The sequence below is a fragment of the Pseudonaja textilis genome, chromosome Z (genome assembly GCF_049901715.1).
Source record: "Pseudonaja textilis isolate UNSWEBS1 chromosome Z, rPseTex1.2, whole genome shotgun sequence".
NCBI classification, from domain to species: domain Eukaryota; kingdom Metazoa; phylum Chordata; class Lepidosauria; order Squamata; family Elapidae; genus Pseudonaja; species Pseudonaja textilis.
Window position 1 is genome coordinate 130,719,195 of NC_142008.1, and position 21,679 is coordinate 130,740,873.

Below are 21,679 nucleotides of genomic sequence, written 5' to 3' on the forward strand. Positions count from 1 at the left end.
CAGCGAACTGGTTGCGGGGATTTTTGAATCCCACCCCTGCCCTCCTCTTTCTCCTTCCTCTTTTCTCCTCAATCAGGACTTCTTCTCTCCTCAGGGGTTTGATTAGGAAAATATAGTTCCAGGCCCAATCCTGCCAAACCTGCCAAGAACCTTGACAAAACACCCTGAGCCTATATTTTTAAACAGTTCTGTGAGGACGTCATAGGGAGACACACCATGAAGGCCGTGGAGGAGAGGAGTGGATTTTTATGTTCTCCAAGAAACAGCTTCTCAGCATCTTTAGTAGTAGAGATGGATAGAGTAGGTGTGATTTTTCTTGGCTTTTTTAAATCAGGTGATGGAGACCAAGAAGAAACTGGAGGAAGATGCTGGAGTAGCAGAATCAATTGAGGAAGCTCGGCGCCGGGCAACCAAGGAATTGGAGGCCCTGACCTTGCGCTACGATGAACGGGTTCAAGCCTGCGACAAGCTGGAGAAAGGGCGAACCCGCCTGCAGCAGGAGCTGGATGATGTCATTGTGGCCCTTGACCAACAGCGCCAGGTGGTCTCTGCCCTCGAGAAGAAGCAGAAGAAATTTGACCAGGTGAGGCCCTTGTGTCGTCCATCAGGTCTCTCCTGATAGCTTTGTTCCTTCGCTTTATCCATGGTATAGTTGTGTCCTACAATGTTTGGGTGTTGCCTTGAATTCTTAAATACTTCGGTCTCTCTAAAATGAAAAGTCTGTATCCCCATGAACTAAGCCATTCACTCCCGTGTAACAGATGCCCTCCGTATCCTCTCGAGAGACCTCCCTCTCCATCATTCTCAATCCCAAATTGCCTCTTCAGGCCAGGTAGCTTTGCTGCCTATCTACTTATTTGGTGAAATTGTTAAACTTCGGGCGTGGGGAATACCCAACCTCCCCAAATTTGATATGGGAATTTTGGATTCTTACTCACACACACCCTTCCCTGAAGTACGGGAAACCAAGAGTGGTTTACTTGAGTTTGTTTTATTTGATTTTGCCTTTTTATTTGAACAAACAGCACATTAAAAAAAATACTGAGCATAGTTACAAAGGGAAGAAAAAAAGTAACACAAAAGCAAATGTAAGAAAAACAACGATGAAAACAATTACCCAAACCATTTGTACAGGTGGTCCTCATTTAGAAATCAACTACTTAGCAACCAAAGTTACGAAGAACTCCAAAAAGTTACTTTACAACTTGCCCTCAAGGTACATCACCCCTCCCCCATGGTCATGTGATCAAATTTTGGGCATCTGCAATCCCATGACCATGTGACTGCAATTTGTGCCTTTTTTTGCCAGTTTCTGGCAGGTTTTTCTTAAACCTGAATCCAAAACAGGCAGGAGTGGGATTTAGGGGTGCTCCAAACTGCACAGAATCTTAGAGGCTCTTCTGAACCCCCGCGAAGCAGCCCATCCCTGGCTTAACAGAGGTGTCAAACTCGATCCCATTGTGGGTTGTATCAGGATTTTGTTTGCCCTTGAGGGGCCACAGTGCCCGTCGTCTGGGCATGGACAACTTGGTGGGCGTGGCCAGTGGGCCAGGGCAGCACAGACCGGTCCCTCATGCCAGATAGGCCCATGAGGCAACTCTGGGCCTGTTGTGGATCAAATCCAGCCCATGAGCCATGTGTTTGACACATTGGCACTACAAGCTTCACTTAATGACCATGTGATTCACTTAATTATCATGGTTATTTGCTTTACAACTGTCATAAAAATGGTTGTAAAACCCAGTCAGTTCAGATAGCGACTGCTTAACCAACTGCAAGTATTTTCTGCCCAGCTTAACCGTGGTCATTAAGTGAGGACTCTCTCTACCAACTTAGCTAATAACTACTTCGGTAATAGAACTAGAAAAAGTGATTCCAAATTTGAATGGAATAATTAAAGATAAAATTGATCTAGAGAAAGTTGTAATTTGGTGTTCTAAAGCTTTGCAACAGTATCAAATAGTAAAACAGCATAAATTTCTCGTGTAGCAACAGTTGAGAGATACAGTTGGTACACACATACATATCTTTAGTGAAGAATATGTACTAACTAAGTCATGTTCGGACATCTGTCAGATGTTGGCTGAGGAGAAGCTGATCTCAGCCCGCCATGCTGAGGAGAGGGACCGCGCAGAAGCTGATGCCCGTGAGAAGGAGACCAAGGTGTTGTCATTGAGCCGTGCCTTGGAAGAGGCTTTAGAAATACGGGAGGAGCTGGAGAGGCAGAACAAGCAGCTGCGAGCAGAAATGGATGACTTGGTCAGCTCCAAGGATGATGTTGGCAAAAATGTAAGTTTATTTATTTATAACCAGTTTGGTCCAGCACTGAAGTCCTGGGGTAGAAACAAGGGACTGAGGCTTCTAATTCCGCCTTAGGCATGAAAGCCAGTTGGTTGACATTGGACCAATCACCGGGAGACCGAGAGTTCTAGTCCTGCCTTAGTCATGAAACTGACTGGGTGACTTTGGGCCAGTCATTCTCTCTCAGTCAAGCTTGCCTCATAGGGTTGTTGTTGTGTGGAAGTTAGGAGGAGGAAGAAGTACGATGTAGGTTTACTGCTTGAGTTATTTATAAAAACAATAGGAAATATGGGGTGTAAATAAATAAATTTAATCTTCCTGTCTCCTGATTTCATCAGGGAAGCAGTGGCTTAGAGTTAAAACTTAGAAGCAAAATGGGATTGATGAAACGGGAAAGATGTTCTCCTTCTCTGAATCCTGTTCTGAGGGGGTAGGATAAAGCAGATAAAAATCTAGAGCTGTAATCCCGTTAAATAGGCTTGTTTTAGTTTACTTTAACACTGGTATAATTGGTTCTTCTGAGAAAGACCAGTTTCTGTGGTTGGTGGATGGGACAGGTAGATATTGTACAATAGTCATGAAAGAGAGATTCTTCCCAGTACTCTGACACTGAAGGGGAACACCCCGCCAGTCTTATGAGGTAGACCAGAGATGATTTGTCTCTTACCGAGAGATTTTTATCTTTTTAGAATTCTTGATATTTTGCTTATTCAGGAGTGTTGTGGTTTCCAGACCATCAGCCTCTGCAGCTAATGGCATTGTGATGGCACAATATTTCAACATTCTATTGGTCAACCTACCCACCCCTATCCACTTTCACGCGTTTCTGTAAGAACACATGTCGTTCTTCTGTCTCTGACCCTTCTGCTTTGGGATCAGGTGCATGAACTGGAGCGCTCCAAGCGGGCCTTGGAACAGCAAGTGCAAGAGATGCGAACACAACTGGAGGAACTGGAAGATGAGCTGCAGGCTGCAGAGGACGGGAAGCTGCGCTTGGAGGTCAATATGCAGGCCTTGAAGGCACAGCACGAGAGGGAGCTGCAGAACAGGGATGATGCCAATGATGACAAGAAGAAACTGCTCAGCAAGCAGGTAGGAAAGAGGAGGTTCTCCACACTGGCAGCTGTACGTTGTGTGGACTTCCCAGAATTCCCTGGGAATTGAAGTCCACACATCTTACAGCTGCCAATGTGGAGAAGCTGCCAATGTGGAGAAGCACTTGATGCTCATTCAAACTAAAGTGTTCCTTGACCATATTTCTGTCAATCTCAAACTTCTATCCATTCATCTGGCTTTTTACAATTTCCTAGAGAAGGTTGAAACAAACTACATCTGCTTTTCCTATATTACTTTTAAGTATTTTGACATCTTCATTGAGCAGCTAATCTGCAGGGATTTTTTTTCTTTTCCTTTTATTGAACTTATTTAGAGAACCCTTTTTCTTATTCTTGACATCCTTTGCTAACTTTAGCTCATCCTGAACTCTGTTTCATGACAGGTCTATAGTTCCAAGCTCTCTCCTCTCCTCTCTTCTCCTCTCCTCTCCTCTCCTCTCCTCTCCACTCCTCTCCCTTTTCTTATTCTTTGTATCCTTTTTTGTTTTTAGATCATCACTAAACTTTTTACGTAGAAGCCTTGGCATCTTCTGTGGTTCTCCATTTTTATCTTCCTACTTTTATTTTGATAAGATCTTCCTTTTTAGGATCTCTCACTTATCCTTTTCTCTAAAGCTTCTCCTTTCCACTTGATCCTATTTATAATTGTTCTAGGCTTATTAATCCCTGTTTTTTTTAAATGGATTAATACTTCACCACACTCATTTCTAGATCCCTTAAAATCAAAACACGATTACTTCCCAAGTTCTTACTCATATAACATCCTTTACTAAATATTCCCTATTGATTAATATCAATGTAGGCTGGTTGGTCTTCTTGTACCTTTCTTTACTTTGTGAAAAAAAAAAGTTGCCAGCAAGATAAAGGAATTTCTGGTGTTTTAGATTATTAACCTTAAAGAGCCCTTTGTTGCTCTTTAAATCATCTGTGAATTCAGTTAAGTTCATTTGACAGTATTTCTAGCCCACATCAATTCTGAAGGGTTTTGGGAAGATACAACCCATGTCTTTTCCTTAGTTGAGCAAGCAATGGTGACCCAGCTGGGTTTCCCAATTTTGTTAATTTCCAAGTCTATCGATTTCAACTCCCAAAGTTCCACAGACAGCATTGACATTCTGAGAATTTTGGGAGTTAAAGTTCATTCACCTTCAATTAGTCAGGGTTGGAAATACTGGTCAGCTTTACTATTATTTTCATTCCATGTATCTTAATACATGGATCTTTTTTTTCAACAAGATTCTCAAATTCATTCATTTGGAATTCTCAGCAGGAATGGATATTTTTAACCTACAGTGCTATTCCTTCCTTTTTTGTGTGTGTTTCTATTCTGTTTGTAGAAATCTTATCCTTCAGTTTCTGTTTTGCACTTTGGACAGCCATGATTTTGTCCTGCCACCCATTCACCTCCTTGATTGGACAGTTTCTGAGAGATATAAACCCTTCTGCAAAAGACAGAAAGCAGCATTCTTAGTTTATAATGCCCCTTTTAGGATTGCTTCCACTGCAGTCCTAAAAAGTGATCTTGCTGCTCTACCAAAGTGTGTCTTGTTCCTTCCGAGAAGACCTCTGCATCTTTTATTCCACTTCTAAGATGCAGAAGGATAGTTGAAGTTTCAGAGCACGACATAACCTTCAGTGCAGATCAAAGTGGCAGCTTTCTGCTGATACTTCCTCCCTTGCAGGTGCGAGAGTTGGAGGCGGAACTGGACGCTGAGAGGAAGCAAAGGGCCCAAGCGCTTGCTGCCCGGAAGAAGTTGGAGATGGATCTTCAGGAAGCCCAGACACAATTGGATGCCACCACCAAAGGAAGGGACGAAGCTTTGAAACAGCTACGCAAGTTGCAGGTATCTTTCATTGTCGATGTAGGCAACCAGGGAGAGAGATCCTAAGGTTTTTTTTTTAAGGGCTATTGCATATTCAGTTTTCATTGTATAAGAAGTTGTGTTTCTGTTCCAAAGAACTTCCAAGTAAATGTTGGCATAGGGGATCTTTAAATAAGTAAAAAGGGGAATGTGGTGGAATGTAATCTGGATTCCCAAGAGGGAGGGGCCTCATTCCAGAGGACCAAGAGGCAGCGAAATTTAGATAGTTTGACTGGAAGAAAAAGGGTTAAGGCAGCTCCTCCCTAGAAGTTCTCAGTAATGATGCAAGGAGTTGCTTTGCTCTGGCGAGGTTTCAGTCTACAAGTGAGGAACAATAAAAGAAACCGCTTAGAAATCACTCTGCATGTCTTTCTTGGTTTTGGGAGCTTGACAGAGAAGAACATACAGGTAGTCCTCATTTAGCGACCATAATTCAGATTGGTTACTGGTCACTAAGCAAAGCATTTGCTAAATGAAACTGTGACTATGCTTATGATCTTAATTCAGCTTTGCTTTTTAGACCAGTGAAGGTTGTAAATGAGAGGATTGGTCATTGAATTACTTTTTCATTACTGCTGTTAACTGTGCTATCTGTACTACTATACGTACGTACATACATACACACATGCATACATACATAAGCTTAGATTCAACAGGTTGTCCATCAATGTTGCACCTAGCCTTTGCCATAAGATGCAGCCCCCCAAAACTGATAACCTCGTGCTGCTTTCATTTTTCTCTTTAATTACAGGCCCAGATGAAGGAACTCTGGCGAGAGGTTGAGGAAGCCCGGGCAGCTCGTGAGGAGATTTTTATTCAGTCTCGTGAGAGTGAAAAGAAGCTGAAAAATCTGGAGGCAGAGCTGCTGCAGCTTCAGGAGGTGAGCAGGAAGTTCTGTAGTGTGTGATGTTGAACAGGAATATGAGTCCAGGAGAGGTGTCAACTTTAACTTCCAGAGAGTCCCAGAGTAGATATGCACAACATATATACTAATTCAGTCTGAGCCTCCAAAATACATTATTTAACAAAATAGGACCTCTTAGCTGCTGATAAGTGTAAGACGGGAATCTCTGCTTTGTTGGCAGAAGGTTCTGAATAGGAGGCAGTGAGAAGTATCCTGATTGATCCAGAATTCTTCCAAGAAGCTATGTCTCATTTCCATCCAGGTCACTCCATATGTTGCTACGTGTTTTCCATTACTTGTAGGAACTGGCAGCGTCAGAGCGAGCTAAGAGGCAGGCACAACAGGAGCGTGATGACCTGGCAGATGAGCTGGCCAATGGAAACAGTGGCAAGTGAGTGCAAGGGAACCTTAACCCCACCTTCTGAGCTCCATTTTCACCCTTTTGTGTGGAATGGGTTGCTCATAATTAATCTGACCCTGGATTGATTAACAGCCTCTATTCTACAAGTAGTACTTAACTTCTGACTACAATTGAGGCTGGAATTGGGGTCGTTGAGCAAAGCAGTGGTTAAGCAGCAGGTACAAAGAAGCAGGCAGACGAGGATTTTAGTGTGCTTTATTTAGCATGCAGGCAAGGAACATGTTAAAATCCTTTTTACTGTAGTTTTCAACCTTCCTTTCCCCCTTCCCCACTGACTTTTTGGGAAACCTGGCAGAGAAGATTGCAGTGGTGATCACATGATTGCAGAGCATAAAGCATCCTTTCCAAGGTCATTGTTAATTTAAACAGTCATTAATTTGAACAGTCCTTATGTGAGAACGATCTACAGTGATTAATTCTACAACTGCCATAACATGTTACTTATTTTTAGAATTCATAGATGACTAGTGACAGTCTTTCACCCTGTTGTGTTCTCATCCATTTTGTGGCTGCTATTAAAAATGGCAACATGCAGTTGTCAGTAACAGGCTCAGTCTGTATTGGCTAGGCTAGCCAGATGTTCAGCAAGGAAAATATGCTGGCAGAACCACAATTAGGGGCTTGTTGAAATGCTGCCATACCGCACACAGGAGGCAATTGGAGGATAAAGCCAATAAAAGAGATCTTTGCTAAATGTGGTCATTGAAATGAATATGCCAGGAGGGTTTTAGTCATTAGATGGCCATTTTGTCTGACACAGAACCATGGTATAGCAACGTCTCTTTTAAGGTTGTGTCCATTGGATTGCAGACAAGCAATGACTCAGTGGAGCTAAAAACTAACAGTGTAAATTGTAGAAGCAGCCTCAACGCTCTTCTTGAGGATCCCCTCTTGGTTTCCTGCCAGGCACAAAGCTCTAATTCACCACTATTATTTTAATCTCCATTTCAGGTCCGCTCTTCTAGATGAAAAACGCCACTTGGAGGCAAGAATTGCACAGCTGGAAGAGGAACTGGATGAAGAGCAAAGCAACATGGAACTCATGAATGACCGCTACCGTAAGCTCAGCATGCAGGTAAGGTGGCTGCTTCTAAGTGGGTGGAATCTGAACTGCCAATGCTGAAACCTCCTCCTCCTGATTTCTCTCTCATTCTGTCCTCTATGCAGGTGGAAACCATCACCACTGAATTGGCAGGGGAGCGCAGCTTTTCTCAGAAGACTGAAAATGCCCGGCAACAGCTGGAGCGCCAGAACAAAGACTTGAGGGCCAAGTTAGGCGAGATGGACTCATCTGTGAAGTCCAAGTACAAGTTGGCCATTGCAACTCTGGAGTCCAAGGTGGCCCAGCTAGAAGAACAGCTGGAACAGGAGTCCAGGTGAGGCAATGACAGCAACATTGCCAGGAACTGAATTCTGGGCTCTGAAGGCGGCTTGCAGAATGATTAGAAAGCCATGAGAATAAGATCCTACATCGGTCCTTTGGAGGGCCAAGTGTCACACTGAGTATTGTTGGGGTGGTGGTGGAATCCAGGGTCTGTTGATTCAGAGTAGGTGGGCCATGTCTTGTAAATGACCAGGACTGCAGTTTTCTTTTCCTTCCTTACTTTGTGGGAGGGAGTGTTAATTTTTAAAAGTATTTAAAAAGGCTTACACTATCAGTTTCATACTTTCTGGCTCATGATAGCGACCAAAAAGGTCTTAGAAAGGAAAACAGACACCACATGTTACCTACCCATGTTCTATGTTTTCATTGTATGATAAAGGATAACACATGTGGTGTGTATTTGATCCTCTTCCTATATTATAGGGGCAGTGTTGTCCAACCTTGGCTACTTTAAGACCTGTGAACTTCAACTCCCATAATTCCCCAGGCTACCATCAAGTTCACAGGTCTTAAGTTGGAGAAGTTGGAGAACTATAGAAATATACTCATGAGTGGTGGCTGGAAGGACAAGGAGGATTCATTGGTTGTATTCATATTGCTGAAATAAGCCCATTTAATTCATTGGAACAGTAAACTACTTGTGACTCTCATAAACCCACGTGATTTCAATGGCTCTGCTCTAGATATTGAATGTGTTAGGCATCCAGAATTGTCCATGGTAATCAATCACTCCAGACAAGTATAATCTCCAACTGATTTAGAAGGAACAGCTCTGGTACTTCTGTGCAATTTCCAAATCTAAAGTCATTTTCATCGCATTTCACAAAATCCACCTTCTCTCCTCCTTCTTACACTTCATTAATCTTCATTAATTAACTCCATCTGGAATTTTAACCTTGAGCTTTCCAACTCCTCCACCCCCCTTTGCATTCCTTATAACAACCTTGGCGGCTGAATCTCAAAGCCGACGGAAAGATTCGGTATATGGGTTCATCCATTCCTTCTTAAATTTATTTCTCCTTTCTTAGAGAGAGGATGCTGTCAGGAAAACTTGTGAGGAGGGCAGAGAAGAAACTCAAGGAAGTGCTTCTGCAGGTTGATGAAGAGAGGAGAAATGCTGACCAGTATAAAGATCAGGTATGTTGTAGATGTGCTAACCCAATGTTTTTCAAACTTGACCACTTTAATATGTGTGCACCAACTCCCAGAATTACATCTTAAAAGTGGTCAGGTTTGAAAAACTCTGGGCTAACCTATTCTTATTTTTTCATCCTGGACAATGGGATCAGGGTTCAGCTATTGGAAAGGATGAAAGAGTAAAAAGGGTAAACTTATTTTTGAAAAGTGCCATGCAAATATCTGTTTTCTTATATCCCGCCCCCCCCCATGATGCCTTTATCTTGAATCCTTTAAGCATTAAAAATAAAATAACCGCGCTATGCCATAAAGAAAGCTAAGACTGTATATGTAGAGATAAGTCTTCCTAAGAAGTATTTAAAGCAATTACTAGATGTTTCTGGGGAATCTTTTTTTCATTTTTAAAACTTTCAGTACAAAAATGGTGAGGCCCCTTAGTGTTGAATTTGCAGGGAATTATGTTGTAAGTTTCTTCATCTCAGGAGCAGAGATTTAGGCTTCCCTTCTGTGGCTGTTTTTGGGCAGGTTGAAAAGGGCCACCTGCGCCTGAAACAGCTGAAGCGTCAGCTGGAGGAGGCGGAAGAAGAGGTCTCGCGGGCCAACACCAGCCGCCGCCGCATGCAGCGTGAACTTGAGGATGTCACCGAATCAGCAGAATCCATGAATCGCGAAGTCACCAGCCTGCGCAATCGCCTCAGGTGAGTAGGGTCGTGTGGTCGGGCCTCGGCAGCACAGATAGTTCTCGCTTAACAATGGCAAATCAGACTGGAATATATCGTTAACATGTCCCATGTCCATGGCACTTCACAATGGGAGTTCTGGCACTTCTGGTTGCCGTTACTCTGCAACTCATGGCAGACCATTAAGCAAGGATGTCATGTGGTTACCATTAGCAACCTCCTGCCTGCTTCCTCATTGGTGGGCTTGTAGGAAACCAGCAAAGATGGCTCTGAGTGGCAGTCATATGACTGCAGGGACACTGCAGCAGACCTAAGTGCTTGAACTGGTGTAACTTCCATTCATTCAGCACTGCTGTAAGTTTGACTGGTCGCTGAAATAAGTGGTCGTTAAACAGGAACCACATTTAATGGGGTTAAAAAGCAGTATGCTTCTCTATAATGTTTTCAGCCCAAACCAATCTAGGAAACATTGTCCTGCTAATTTCTCTCCGCGTGTCTTTTTATCCCAACGTTCTTGTGGACGCTGTGTATTTTTCTCCCTGTCCTTCCTCTTTTTGTGGTGTTCATTATTTCTGCCATCCCTAGTCTATTTGTAAATACGCTACAGCAAGGATAGACAACTTGGTTCTGCCAGATGTTTTGGATTGCAAGTTCCCCTACCCTTATGCAAATCCAAACCATCTGGAGGGTACCTACATCTGGACTATAGAATATTAATTCAGTGCCAGAAGGACAGAGAGAGAGAGAGAGAGAGAATGGCTAGGAAATCCTGGAAGATGTAAGTTCACATCTAGAAGTTGCCCACACGGGTTCACCACATGGCTTCAGAACATTTGGTTAAAAATAAGAAGCTGCAGCCAGATGCAGTGTGGCCTTTTAATAGGAGACAAAAGTGAGAGCGGAACAGTTTGAGAGCAGCAGTGCCACCAGAGAATCGAACTGTTCGGTGTAGTATTTTCTGTTTCTGTGTCTACAACAGGAGTGAATTATTTTTTACAGGTAGTCCTCAACCTATGACCACAATTGAGCCCAACATTTATGTTGCTAAGTGAGACATTTTTTAAGTGAGTTTTGCCCCATTTTCTCACTACATTTGTTAAGTAAATCACTGCAGTTGATAATTGAGTAACCCAGTTGTTAAGTGAAACTGGTTTCCCCATTGACGTGGTTTGTTGGAAGGTCGCAAAAGGGGATAACATGACCCCGGGGCTCTGCAATTGCCATAAATGTGATTCAGTTGTCAACCATCCAAATGTAAATCACATGACCATGGGGAGGCTGCAGCGATCATATTGTGAAAAATGGTCATGTCACTTTTTTTCAGCGTCATTGTAACTTTGGTCACTAAGTGAACTGTTATAAGTCGAGGACTTCCTGTATTATATTTTTCTTAGTGTGTCTATCTGGAAGAATTCCATGAACCATGTGGGATGTGTAGAACATTCGTAATAGCTTTCTTCAACCTATTTCTCTCCAGAAATGTTGGAGCTTAGTTCCCATAAATTTTTCCAGTATAGAATTTTAGCTTTCTCGAAGAATTCTACTGAGAATGTAAGATCTAAAACAGTGGTGGGAAACTATGGCAACCTTTATGACCTGTGGACTTCAACTCCCATAATTTCTGAGCCAACCATGTTGTCCATAGATTGTAAAGTTGTCATAGTTGCATAGTTGATCTAAAAGGTTTTCTCTTTTATCTATAGAAGGGACAACAACAGTCATATGCTTATTGTTAGGGAGCCTGAAATATATTTTGATGTGACAGTAGCTTTATACGGGTCAGTGGTATTCTGCTATTTTTCCAAGAAGTCTGTGAGGTGGGCCATAGTGACTAGATTAAGGTCAGTCACTCAGATTTATCCTCAAGGGTGCTTGATTTGAATTTAGACCTGTCTAAGTCAAATTCAGCACTCTGTACTGGCAACCTAATTCTGTAGAGGTGAAGCAACTACGGGTAGTTCTCACCTTATGACTGACCACTTAGCAACTGTTTAATGTTACAATGCCTACCTTGGGGCTACTTATGATTCTTCTGTCCAAAAACCTGAACTACCGACCTCACACACCCCTCTTGTTTCCTTTTCGATTCTTCTGCTCTTCTTTCAAAGTGGAGTTCTTTCCAGATCATGTGTGTTCATGTTTGCATCTTTCCTTTTTTTTTCCTTTCTTCCATTTCACCCTTTTCTCGACTCAACAGCAAGTTAGAGCGACGTCAACGGAAGTATGTTCTCACTCTCCCCGCTCACCCTCCCCACGTTCTGCATGTGTGTGTTGTGTAGTTTTGAGGTGGGATTGTATATGCGTGGGTGTGCACTTGCAACACAAAAACTCTCTGCTTCCCTGTTCGCAGTTAAAGTTAAAACAGACTTGATAGCAGAGACCCATGATTTCCTGGCTTCCTGTTCTTATTTTTTAGCACAAAATGTGGCCGTGGGACACTCCCAATTTATGACTGGAGGAAGGGGTGCTTAATTCTTTCTCTCATTTAAGAAAATGTCTCATGTAAGACGAGTTATTTGTCTAATCCAGTTTTCTCAGGCTGTGAATGTAGAATCTGAGGAGATAAAAGATCCTTTTTTAATTGTAGAAGAATTGATTTGGGACTTTCTGTACTATACCACTGAGTTGCGGTCCATAATGTTTACATGCACATGTACACACAACACATGCATTCAGATTCACAAACATTATTAAACTGCAACTCTGGGAGATCAAGTGATATCCACATGATACTCCCAATATTTTCCAACCCTCTGCTTATCTGCTTTCTGGCCCATTCTTTAAGGAAATGGGAAAGGCATGCATAGATCTTTTATTTGTCTCACACTGCTTTAGCTTCACCACAATCTAGGAAGAGGGCTGAATGGTTAGTCTTCATGGCTGAGTTGTGATTTGAACCCATGCCTTTAGGGTTCTTTTCTGAGAAGCTGTAACTACACTCCCCCTTGTTTTTCCAATGCTAAAACAGCTGGGAAACAAGAACTGGCCAGTGGCACAAGGTTTAAGATTTAATCACTTCCTCCTCCAGTCCCGCTGTACAGATCAATTCGATTTGCGGGCTCTTTCATTGCTTTCCCCTGTGTTTTTTGCCAGGCCCAATATATCTGCTTTGGCCCTCAGCGAAAACAGCTGGAATGCTTGCTTGATGCATCTAGCAACTTTGAATCTCAGGCCAAAGAATGCTTAAACTGTAGCAGGAGGAGGCAGGGAGAGCTTGGTATCCGTGCGAGCTTCTAGCTGTGTCTAGCTATCCCAGCAAAAGTGGGGTGAGATACAAAAACGCTGAGTAGGCTTGTGCTAGCTCTTCTTTGTGGTTTCTCCCTAATAGCAAGAATCCTTGTGATTGTGGTAAGTGCTGCTTTCCTTTGAACAGCTTCTGTGGATTTCAGACCCAGCCAAGGGTATTAATGGATAGAAGATATTCTGCAATCAAGGACATTTTTCTCCTTTCCCAGGGAACAATGCTTCTCCTTTGGCTTTGCTGCTATCTATCAATAGCCATATCCTCAGACAAAGGAGTAAGAACAGAAAACATTGGCAATTTGAGAGTTGGGGATTAAAACACGGGAAAGAGTAAGACTGTGGGTGATGTCCTTGGCAGCACAGAGTTGGCAACTCTCTTGCTAATAACTTTAAAGAATACCTTTAAACTTGTATGCATTGCTTGAAAACTACTTTGGTGAAGCTTTTTACATATCAATGTGTGTACATACCAGTAACATATACTTCAAAAGCATTTTTTTTTTGCATATTAGCATTAGTCTAAAATGCATATCGGTAGTATAAAAACCAAAACCCCAAGCCTTATTTATATTGGCTTATTTCCAAATAAACCAAGTGCAGGTTTCAGTCTCTAAGTTGAGATATTGTAATTCACTGAAAAGGGCTTTATATTGAGGTGCAAAGTTGCTATTCTCCCCCACCTTCCAGTTTTAAAAATGCACAGAACACATCCTCTCTTATATTTTTATATATTGTAGGGTCCTTGGTGCTCTCTGGGCTTGGCTGTTTTCTTGCAGACATTTCATTACCAAACTAGGTAACATCATCAATATTTGGGATTTGTTCTCATGTTATATTTATTTTATTTATTTTATTTGCCAAGCAGGTATTAGATAACAGGCATAAGTACAAACTTGATTGTGAATACATTAAATGGATATGAATAAAAAGGAACATAGCTTGCCCTGTCAATGTTGATGGGAATGGTCTTGGTGGTACCCCAATCAAGGAACAGCTAAGCAAGCTAATAGTAAACAACATCCCAATAAGGGAATTATCAAAACCACTCACACCAACACTGACAGAGCAAGTCACTAGTTTATAAAATGAGAACAAACTCCTCTGCCTACTAGTACGGATGATATTACTTAATTTGGTAATGAAATGTCTGCAACAAAACAACCAAGGATTCCACATCTCTTTGGTGTTTGCCCTGCTTTGCTTGGCATTAACAGCCCGATCGGCTGCGGCTTTAAACTGGACAATTGGAGCTGCATTAAGAATTTGCATAGATTTGGACAAACCCTTGTAGGCCAAATGCTTTTAGCTTCTTCGAACTTGGCAAAAGAAAACAAAATAGACAGCCCCCCCAAAATATTGTGTGTTCACTTACTTCTCCTTGTGTTACACATGGGGCAAATCCAACTTATAAACAGGATGTTGTTAGCTCAGGTGATGTGTGTTTGCTGTGATGTCATGGCAATCTCTCTCTCTCTCTCTCTCTCTCCTCTGCTGTCCATTCGCAGGCGCACACCTCTCAGCTTCACCAGCCGCACTGTCCGGCAGGTCTTCCGTCTTGACGGCGTCTCAGATGAGGAGACTGAGGACCCCGAGAGCGACTCCCCATCTACAAACCACCAGCCTTCCCAGCCCCTGGGGCCCTCCCAGGGCCAGTCACCAGTACCTGCTGCCGAAGAGCCTCCCCAGACTCAATAAATGGGAAGAGTCAGACTCCAGTTGGACGGGGTGGGATACGAGAGGGACCCTACCCTTGCACAATGTCTGACACCTCTAAAGAAAAGAATACACTCCTCTTCTCTCCCTCCCTCCCTCTCTCCCTTCTTCCCACTTGCAATCTTGGATCTCCCAGCAATTTCTTTGTATCCAGCTGCACTTTAATATCAGTCACCCCTGAGGGGTGGAAAATGAGGAGGGGAAGAGAAGGAAAATGGGAGGTGGGGGCGGGGGCGTTGTTTCTGGATTTTCACTCTGTCATCCTTAATGAAACCTTCCTCCCCGCGCCCCCCGCCCCCGCAACTCAAGTAGCCCTTGTTTTCTCTTGCACCTTTTATTCCCCGATCATTTTCTTCTTCTTTTTCCAACTCTAGTCTGAACGTGCAAAAGATTCCCAGCCCGTGGTTAGAGAAGAAACAGGGCAGCCAAGTGGTTCACGGACACAACGTAGGATGGAAAAAGAACGGCCCTCTGCCACCATCCTGCGGCTTCTTAGTGAAGTTGCTGGTACTGAGATGCCTTCAGCTTTTCCACAGAGAAACACCCCCCGCCCCCCGGTCCCTCCATGCACCACTGAGAAGCAGCTATGCTTGGGGTGCCTTCTGCTCCCCTGGTCCCCGCAACTTCCTTGCTTCATCTCAATCCTAGTTTTAGGCTCCTTGCTCCTAGGGACAGGGCGTGCTGCAGAGCCTTCTCAGGTTCCTCCACATTCGATCATCTCTGCTTCTTCCAGCAGACTTGGCTCGCTGGAGTTAAGTTTGACTCTCCATTTGCTGCTAGAACCTGCCCAGGCCTGGGCTAACGGGAGTAAATGAACTGAAAACCATTCATCTCAGCTTGCCTTCTCTGTTCTGAAGGGGGACTTGGATGCCATCCTCTCTGCATATCATGGCCAGCAGCCAAAGAGCACTTTGATCTGTCACCTCCTCAATCCCTTACTCATAATATTGCTGAAACTGCTATGGTGGTGATGGGTGATTTTTAAAAATAAAAGAAAGAACTATGACAATAAAGTTAGGATTTGCAAACCTCGTAGGAAAAACAACCAGGATAACCTCAAAATTATATCCTAGCCTACCCTTCCTCAATTGGAAGACTGCCCACTGTTGGGATGACATTGCATTTTGGGGAAGCGGGGGTGGGAATCAGTTTGGAGAAGGCTCTTATTTACTTATTTCACCTTGTTTAATTGCATGTGAGTAGACTTTAGATAGTCCCTGACTTACAATCATTTGTTTAGTGACAGTTAGAAGTTACAATGGCATTGAAAAAAGTGACTTACAACCGGTCCTCGCACTTACAATTTCTGCAGCTTCCCCATAGTCATATGATCAAAGTTCAGGTCCTTGGCCACCACTGGCTTCTATTTACAAAGGTTTGCAGCATCCCAGGATGATGTTATTGCTATTTGCGACCTTTCCAGCTGGCTTCTGACAAACAAATGTCAATGAGAGAAGCCAGATTCACTTAAAGACCGCATTTCCCTTAACTGCAGTGATTTGCTTAACAATGGAGGCAAAAAAAAGAGAGCTACTCTCTTTAACAACCTTTTTGTTTAGCAGTGGAAATTCTGGTCCCAATTTTGATCACAATTCAAGGACTACTAATATACAACAAATGTTGTATCTGGGTTCTGAACATAAGCATTTGGTAAAACCTACAGCAACATCAAAATGACACACACAACATCACTTGCCCTTCTCTGTGGACATCCAGGGTTCTCGTGGATTAAGTGTCCTTGCATTAATTGCTTTCCCATTAGAAAGAGAGAACAAAAAGAAGCCATGTTGTGTCTCCACTTCTTTCTTCAGATCTCCATAGGCTGCTACTTCCATCCCTTGTAAGCTACTTGTCACAATCATTTACTTTCACACCTGAGAGGCTATTTTTGCTACCTACATAACTCCTTACCAAAATAAAGTTCAAATTCTCTATCACCGCCACCCCCAAATTCAAACATCAGGCTTCGCAGTAAAACAGTTGGAGTTAAATATTGTATAATTATAATCCAACAGGATGTTCTTGCATTATAGAATCGAGATCGTACCCGATTTGCCAAAAATAAATTATATGCTCCCTGCTTGCAACACTGTAAAGCCTGATCAATATTTGCATTCTCTTAGGAATAACAAGTGCCTCACTATGGAGATCTAGTGCTGTTTTGCACCTTCAGTTGTCTCCAATACATAGATAACCAGCATGTGGGGAAAATATTATGTGTGAAAATGCATGATTAATGTCTCTTGCAATCCATCTTTGGAAGCAACTGCTGCTTCCCTCTAGGAAAATAGTATCCATTGTATGGAGCGGCCCTTGTCATAAGATGTGGAAGGAAAGCACATTGAGAGCCCTCTGGTTTTGCTCCACTGCGGCTTCTGATTTTAATTCCTTAGTAGTGGTGCACATTCCATGCCACATTCATTGCACATCCCTTTATTTGTTAGGATAAAACCATAGCTTACAAGTACTTGGGTAGGCCCCAAGTTTGAGACTTTGCAATCCAATCCTATGCATGCTTATTCAGAAGCTGAAATCCCTGCATTAGAAGGGGCTTACTCCAAGGTGAGTATATAAAATACCAGTTGTGAACCTAATAACAATACCTAGCACTTACATAGCACTTTAATGTGTTTGAAGGATTTCACTTGGTATAAAGGTTGAACTTAGTCTATGATGTGCACCTTTTATAAAGTAGCAGCAAATGGGTAGCAAAGGAAAAAATAAACACAAATCTAGCTAATTCTGCACTTAAGAGTTCACTACTAAGGGTTTGCAAATCTTAGCTTGGACTCATAGTAACTCATCCAGAGGTTTGTGCTTCTCTGGAATGAGGATTTGATCTGGAGGTGGGCCTGCCTCTCTCTGCCTCTCTCTCTCTCTCAGCATGGTAGTTTCTTGTCTTAATTTGTTTTAATTCTGTCTTATTATTCTATTTTATTTTCTAACAAAAGTCCCCTCCCCTTCCTGAACAAAGTTGTTTTACTTCAAACCCAGTGGGTTTGCATTTTTTAAAAATATTTTTGTTTCCCCCCCACTTTTTTTTTCTTTGCTGTTTGAATCTGTTTGGAATTTTCTTATCCTAATGTTAAGGGCCATAGCAAATACCCTGCTCTTTTTTGTTTTGTTTTGTTAAAAAAGAAAAAAAAGTACTTTCTAAGAAAAAGTATGACTTCTATTAAAAATTCATCTCAGATAATTGGGCGTTCTGCATGTATTTTTATTTGGCTTCTGGTTTCATTTGCAAGGTTGCTGTAATGTTTGGTTTATTGGGAAAGATCATAGTGATGGAATTTCAGGATGGAGATTTCTGTTGAAAAATCTGCTTAGTTGTTCCTCTATTTAGCCATTGAGCATAATGCAATATTGGAATTTTAAATTCCAGAACTGCTGCATGGGGAATTCTGGGAGTTGAAGTCAACTCACCTTAAAGTTGCCCAGATTGAGAGACACTGCTAAGAGGAACCAATAATTGAACATAAAGAGTCTGCTTTTTGATAAATATATCATCTTCACAAAGGGTTCTGATCTTTGCTTTATGGAAACTGCCAGAACAGAATTGGGGCCAGCTTCCAAGATTCTACTAAACAAAACGAACCCCAATATTGTCCAGGAATTCAATGCCAGCAAATCTTGGGGACCCAGACTATTAAGAGGTTGCACCAAGGCTTTTCCTTCGCCAAGAAACAACTCGTATTATAATCCATGAAGGGCAGCATAAAAGTACACATGTTGCAGCTATCAAAGATTCTCTGAGAGTTATTTCCCATTTATAATAGTTTTATTATCAAGGCTGCACCACTCCATAGAAACTTTTTAATATGACAGAATGGGGAAATATCAAATATGCAGGTAGCAATCATTGCAACCATAATCAAATGCTAATTAAATCAAATGTTGTTTTTATTGTACATTGTGATTGTCCTATTTTGGACAATGCAGGCTCTGGCATGTTTTTGTGGCTCTCATCTAATTATTATTATCCAGTTACAGGTAGTTACAACAGCACTGAAAAAGATGACTTATGACCATTTTTCACACAACTGTTGCGACATCCCCGTGGTCTGGTGATCCAAATTCAGATGCTTGGCAACTGACTCATATTTATGACAGTTGCAGTGCAATGTCCCAGGGTCATGTGATCCCCTTTTGCAAGCTCCTGACAAGCTAAAACAATGGGGAAGCAATAGCACTTAGACTTATATACCGCTTCATAGTGCTTTACAGCCTCTCTAGATAGTTTACAGAGTCAGCACATTGCCCCCAACAATCCGGGTCTTCATTTTACCGACCTCAGAAGGATAGAAGTTTGAGTCAATCTTGAGCTGGTCAGAATCAAACTACTGGAAGTGAACAGTGAGTTAGTCTGCAATACTGCATTCTAACTACTACACCACCATGACTTAGGTTCGCTTAACTGCAGTGATTCACTTAAAAAATGTGGCAAGAAAGGTCATAAAATGGGGCAAAACTCACTTAAGTGTCTCGCATAGCAACAGAAATGTTGAGGTCAATTGTGATCGTAAGTTGAGGACTACCTCTATTATTCACTATGGTTGTTCTTTTCTCCAATATTGGAATTGCTGTTTTTGGAATTTGGCATACTATGCACAGACTAGCCACTCACAAATGCCAAGCCTTGCTAGCTTAGATAAAAAGGATTAAATATGTATTTATTAATTAGATACACAACCTGACTTTTGTTCAAATGCTCAAAAAGATGATGTAGAAGATGAAGGCAGTAAAACCTTCCCTCAATGCTATCCCGAGAAGCTATATTAGTGGCCTTCCCATTCTGGAAAAGGCAAAAATAGATTGGTATCAAAGGGCCTGTGGCGAAACTATATTTAGCATCATTGCACTGATTACTTAGAATATAATATATGTTAGTAAAGATCTTACTAATTCACATTCATATGATTATTGCATTTTCACAAAAGGTTGCATGATTTTTAGCAAAGTTATTCCTTGGGGCCTCCACACCATTTCTGAAATTGCTCAGAGGACAGTAGATACTTAAAAGACATTTGACTAAGGTTACAAAGTCAACATAAGAATCTTAATCTACCAGCCTATGAGATTCATTCTGAAGTGGTGTGTTAATCCACATTCTTACTCTTTGAAAACTCTTTGATTTATTATAAGAAGGCTTTGCACTATTGTTTGGCTAGAGATGGCCAAGAAAAAAGCTCAGCTAAATCAAACAGAAACACACAATCTGCACTGAAAGGTATAACCTCAGTTTAGATACAGCAGAATACCTTAGAACAATTAATGTATACATAGAAAAGTATAGTAAATCAATGAGTAACAAAGTTATTCAATGCAGACATACCAAAAAGATCCCTCCAGCATTCTATTCTTAGATTTAAAAAAACTTTCATGTCATTAGAAAAGCTCTTGAATAAACATTCCAGTTATGGAATAAAAGGATGTCCTTTTCTGGCATGGAACCAGCAAATAGTAAAACTAAACGGACAGTTTTCTCAGTGGAAGGCCTAATGCTTTTTTATTGAGATATAAATTATGTTGACAAGGGTAAGCAGTGAACTGGCCAAATTTGTGAATGATACTAAATTATTCAGGATGGTAAAAACTAAAATTGATTGTGAAGAGCTCCAAAGAGATGTTTTAAACTGGAACAATGATCAAAGGGCAAAGTATTTTAAGGAATGGTAATAATGAAGCATTTTTGGAGCAACCTCTTCTATCAGCATATCACAATGATGGGGACGATCTGCAACCACTGAGGAAAAGTTGCTGGAATCATAATAAATAACTGAACGAAGATGTTAGCTCAGCTATGGAACGAATGCACATTCCATGCTTGAAATCACTAGGAAAGAGATGGCAAAAATTATAATGCCCTTATTACAAATCAATTATATGTTCATATTTGGATCTCAACATTGTGAGGTAGTCTACATTACAGAAAATTACAACTTATTACATTGTATCTCACAACAGCAGAAAACAGATCTACAGTAGGAAAAAAATGGAAAAGAGTAGAACTATCTTTTCCAGAAGGTTTGAACATCTGGAAAGAGGATAATCAGCAGCAAAGTGAATGGACTTAATTACAGTGGTAGTAAGTGCACCATTGGAAAACAAGGTTGGGGATAGATCATCTTGAAGAAAAAATAACTAAGTCTCTAAGAATGAATACTGACTTGATGGCACATCATCATCATCAGAACAACTGGGTCTCAATCCTTAGATTAGAAGAAGGCAACTGAAGGACACAAAGTATACAAAATCATGTATGGTATCAGGATTCCAGCAATAAAACCAGGGGTGGGAAGCTACTGGTTCTGCCTGGCTCTATAGAACTGGTAGCTCTGAAGAGCATCAGACACAGAACCAGTTCTGTGTCTGCTGTTGTTTGGCTCATCTGCCCGCCCAGGCTCTTACCTGACCATTATTTCCTGCTTTTTCAACCTCAGCTGCTTTGCACAGCACAACATAATCACCGAACCAGTAGTAACACAGGTTGAATCCCATCCCTGAATAAAACATTCCTATGATTGCTTTAGTAGTTGCCCTCTGGTGCAGATAAAGTGGCCAGAGGAAATTTTTAACTCAATGAATCTGGGAAATTTAGAATATATGAAAGGAACTGCTTCACACAACACATAATCAATGTCTATGTCAACTGGGGTGGCTCATAAAGGAGAATTATGTGGCTACAAATGCCACCTGTAGAAGAGCTTGAGAGGGATGCTTGAACGAGGCCCTGGTTGTCCTTTGTAAGAAACAAAAAGCTGGACTAAAATGGCCCTTACCCTGATGCAGAAAGGCTGTGCTAATATTCTTAAGAACTCCTATTATTTCTAGTCACTATGATTTTTTTTTTGTCATTTAGACTTGACTCATGTATTATTGCTATGTTTATAAATATTTAGTCTCTTTTCATTTCAATGAG

General features: G+C 41.6%; 1 protein-coding gene across 19 annotated transcripts in view; it reads left to right on the forward strand.

The window, feature by feature from the left end:
• LOC113443493 (myosin-10-like) overlaps positions 1-17,956 on the forward strand; it is a 72,807-nt gene extending 54,851 nt beyond the window's left edge. For 13 of the 19 annotated variants that reach the window (XM_087916109.1, XM_087916113.1, XM_087916119.1 and 10 more), the window contains 12 exons: positions 335-583; positions 2,077-2,289; positions 3,181-3,393; positions 5,099-5,260; positions 6,030-6,158; positions 6,485-6,573; positions 7,555-7,678; positions 7,771-7,979; positions 9,016-9,124; positions 9,650-9,822; positions 12,002-12,025; positions 14,553-17,956. In XM_087916109.1, coding sequence (XP_087772235.1) covers positions 335-583; positions 2,077-2,289; positions 3,181-3,393; positions 5,099-5,260; positions 6,030-6,158; positions 6,485-6,573; positions 7,555-7,678; positions 7,771-7,979; positions 9,016-9,124; positions 9,650-9,822; positions 12,002-12,025; positions 14,553-14,742 — 1,884 coding nt within the window. In that variant the 3' untranslated portion in view covers positions 14,743-17,956. The remainder of the gene's footprint in view (positions 1-334; positions 584-2,076; positions 2,290-3,180; positions 3,394-5,098; positions 5,261-6,029; positions 6,159-6,484; positions 6,574-7,554; positions 7,679-7,770; positions 7,980-9,015; positions 9,125-9,649; positions 9,823-12,001; positions 12,026-14,552) is intronic. The other 6 variants (XM_087916122.1, XM_087916115.1, XM_087916120.1 and 3 more) reach the window with 3 other exon arrangements.
• Positions 17,957-21,679: the final 3,723 nt, after the last annotated feature.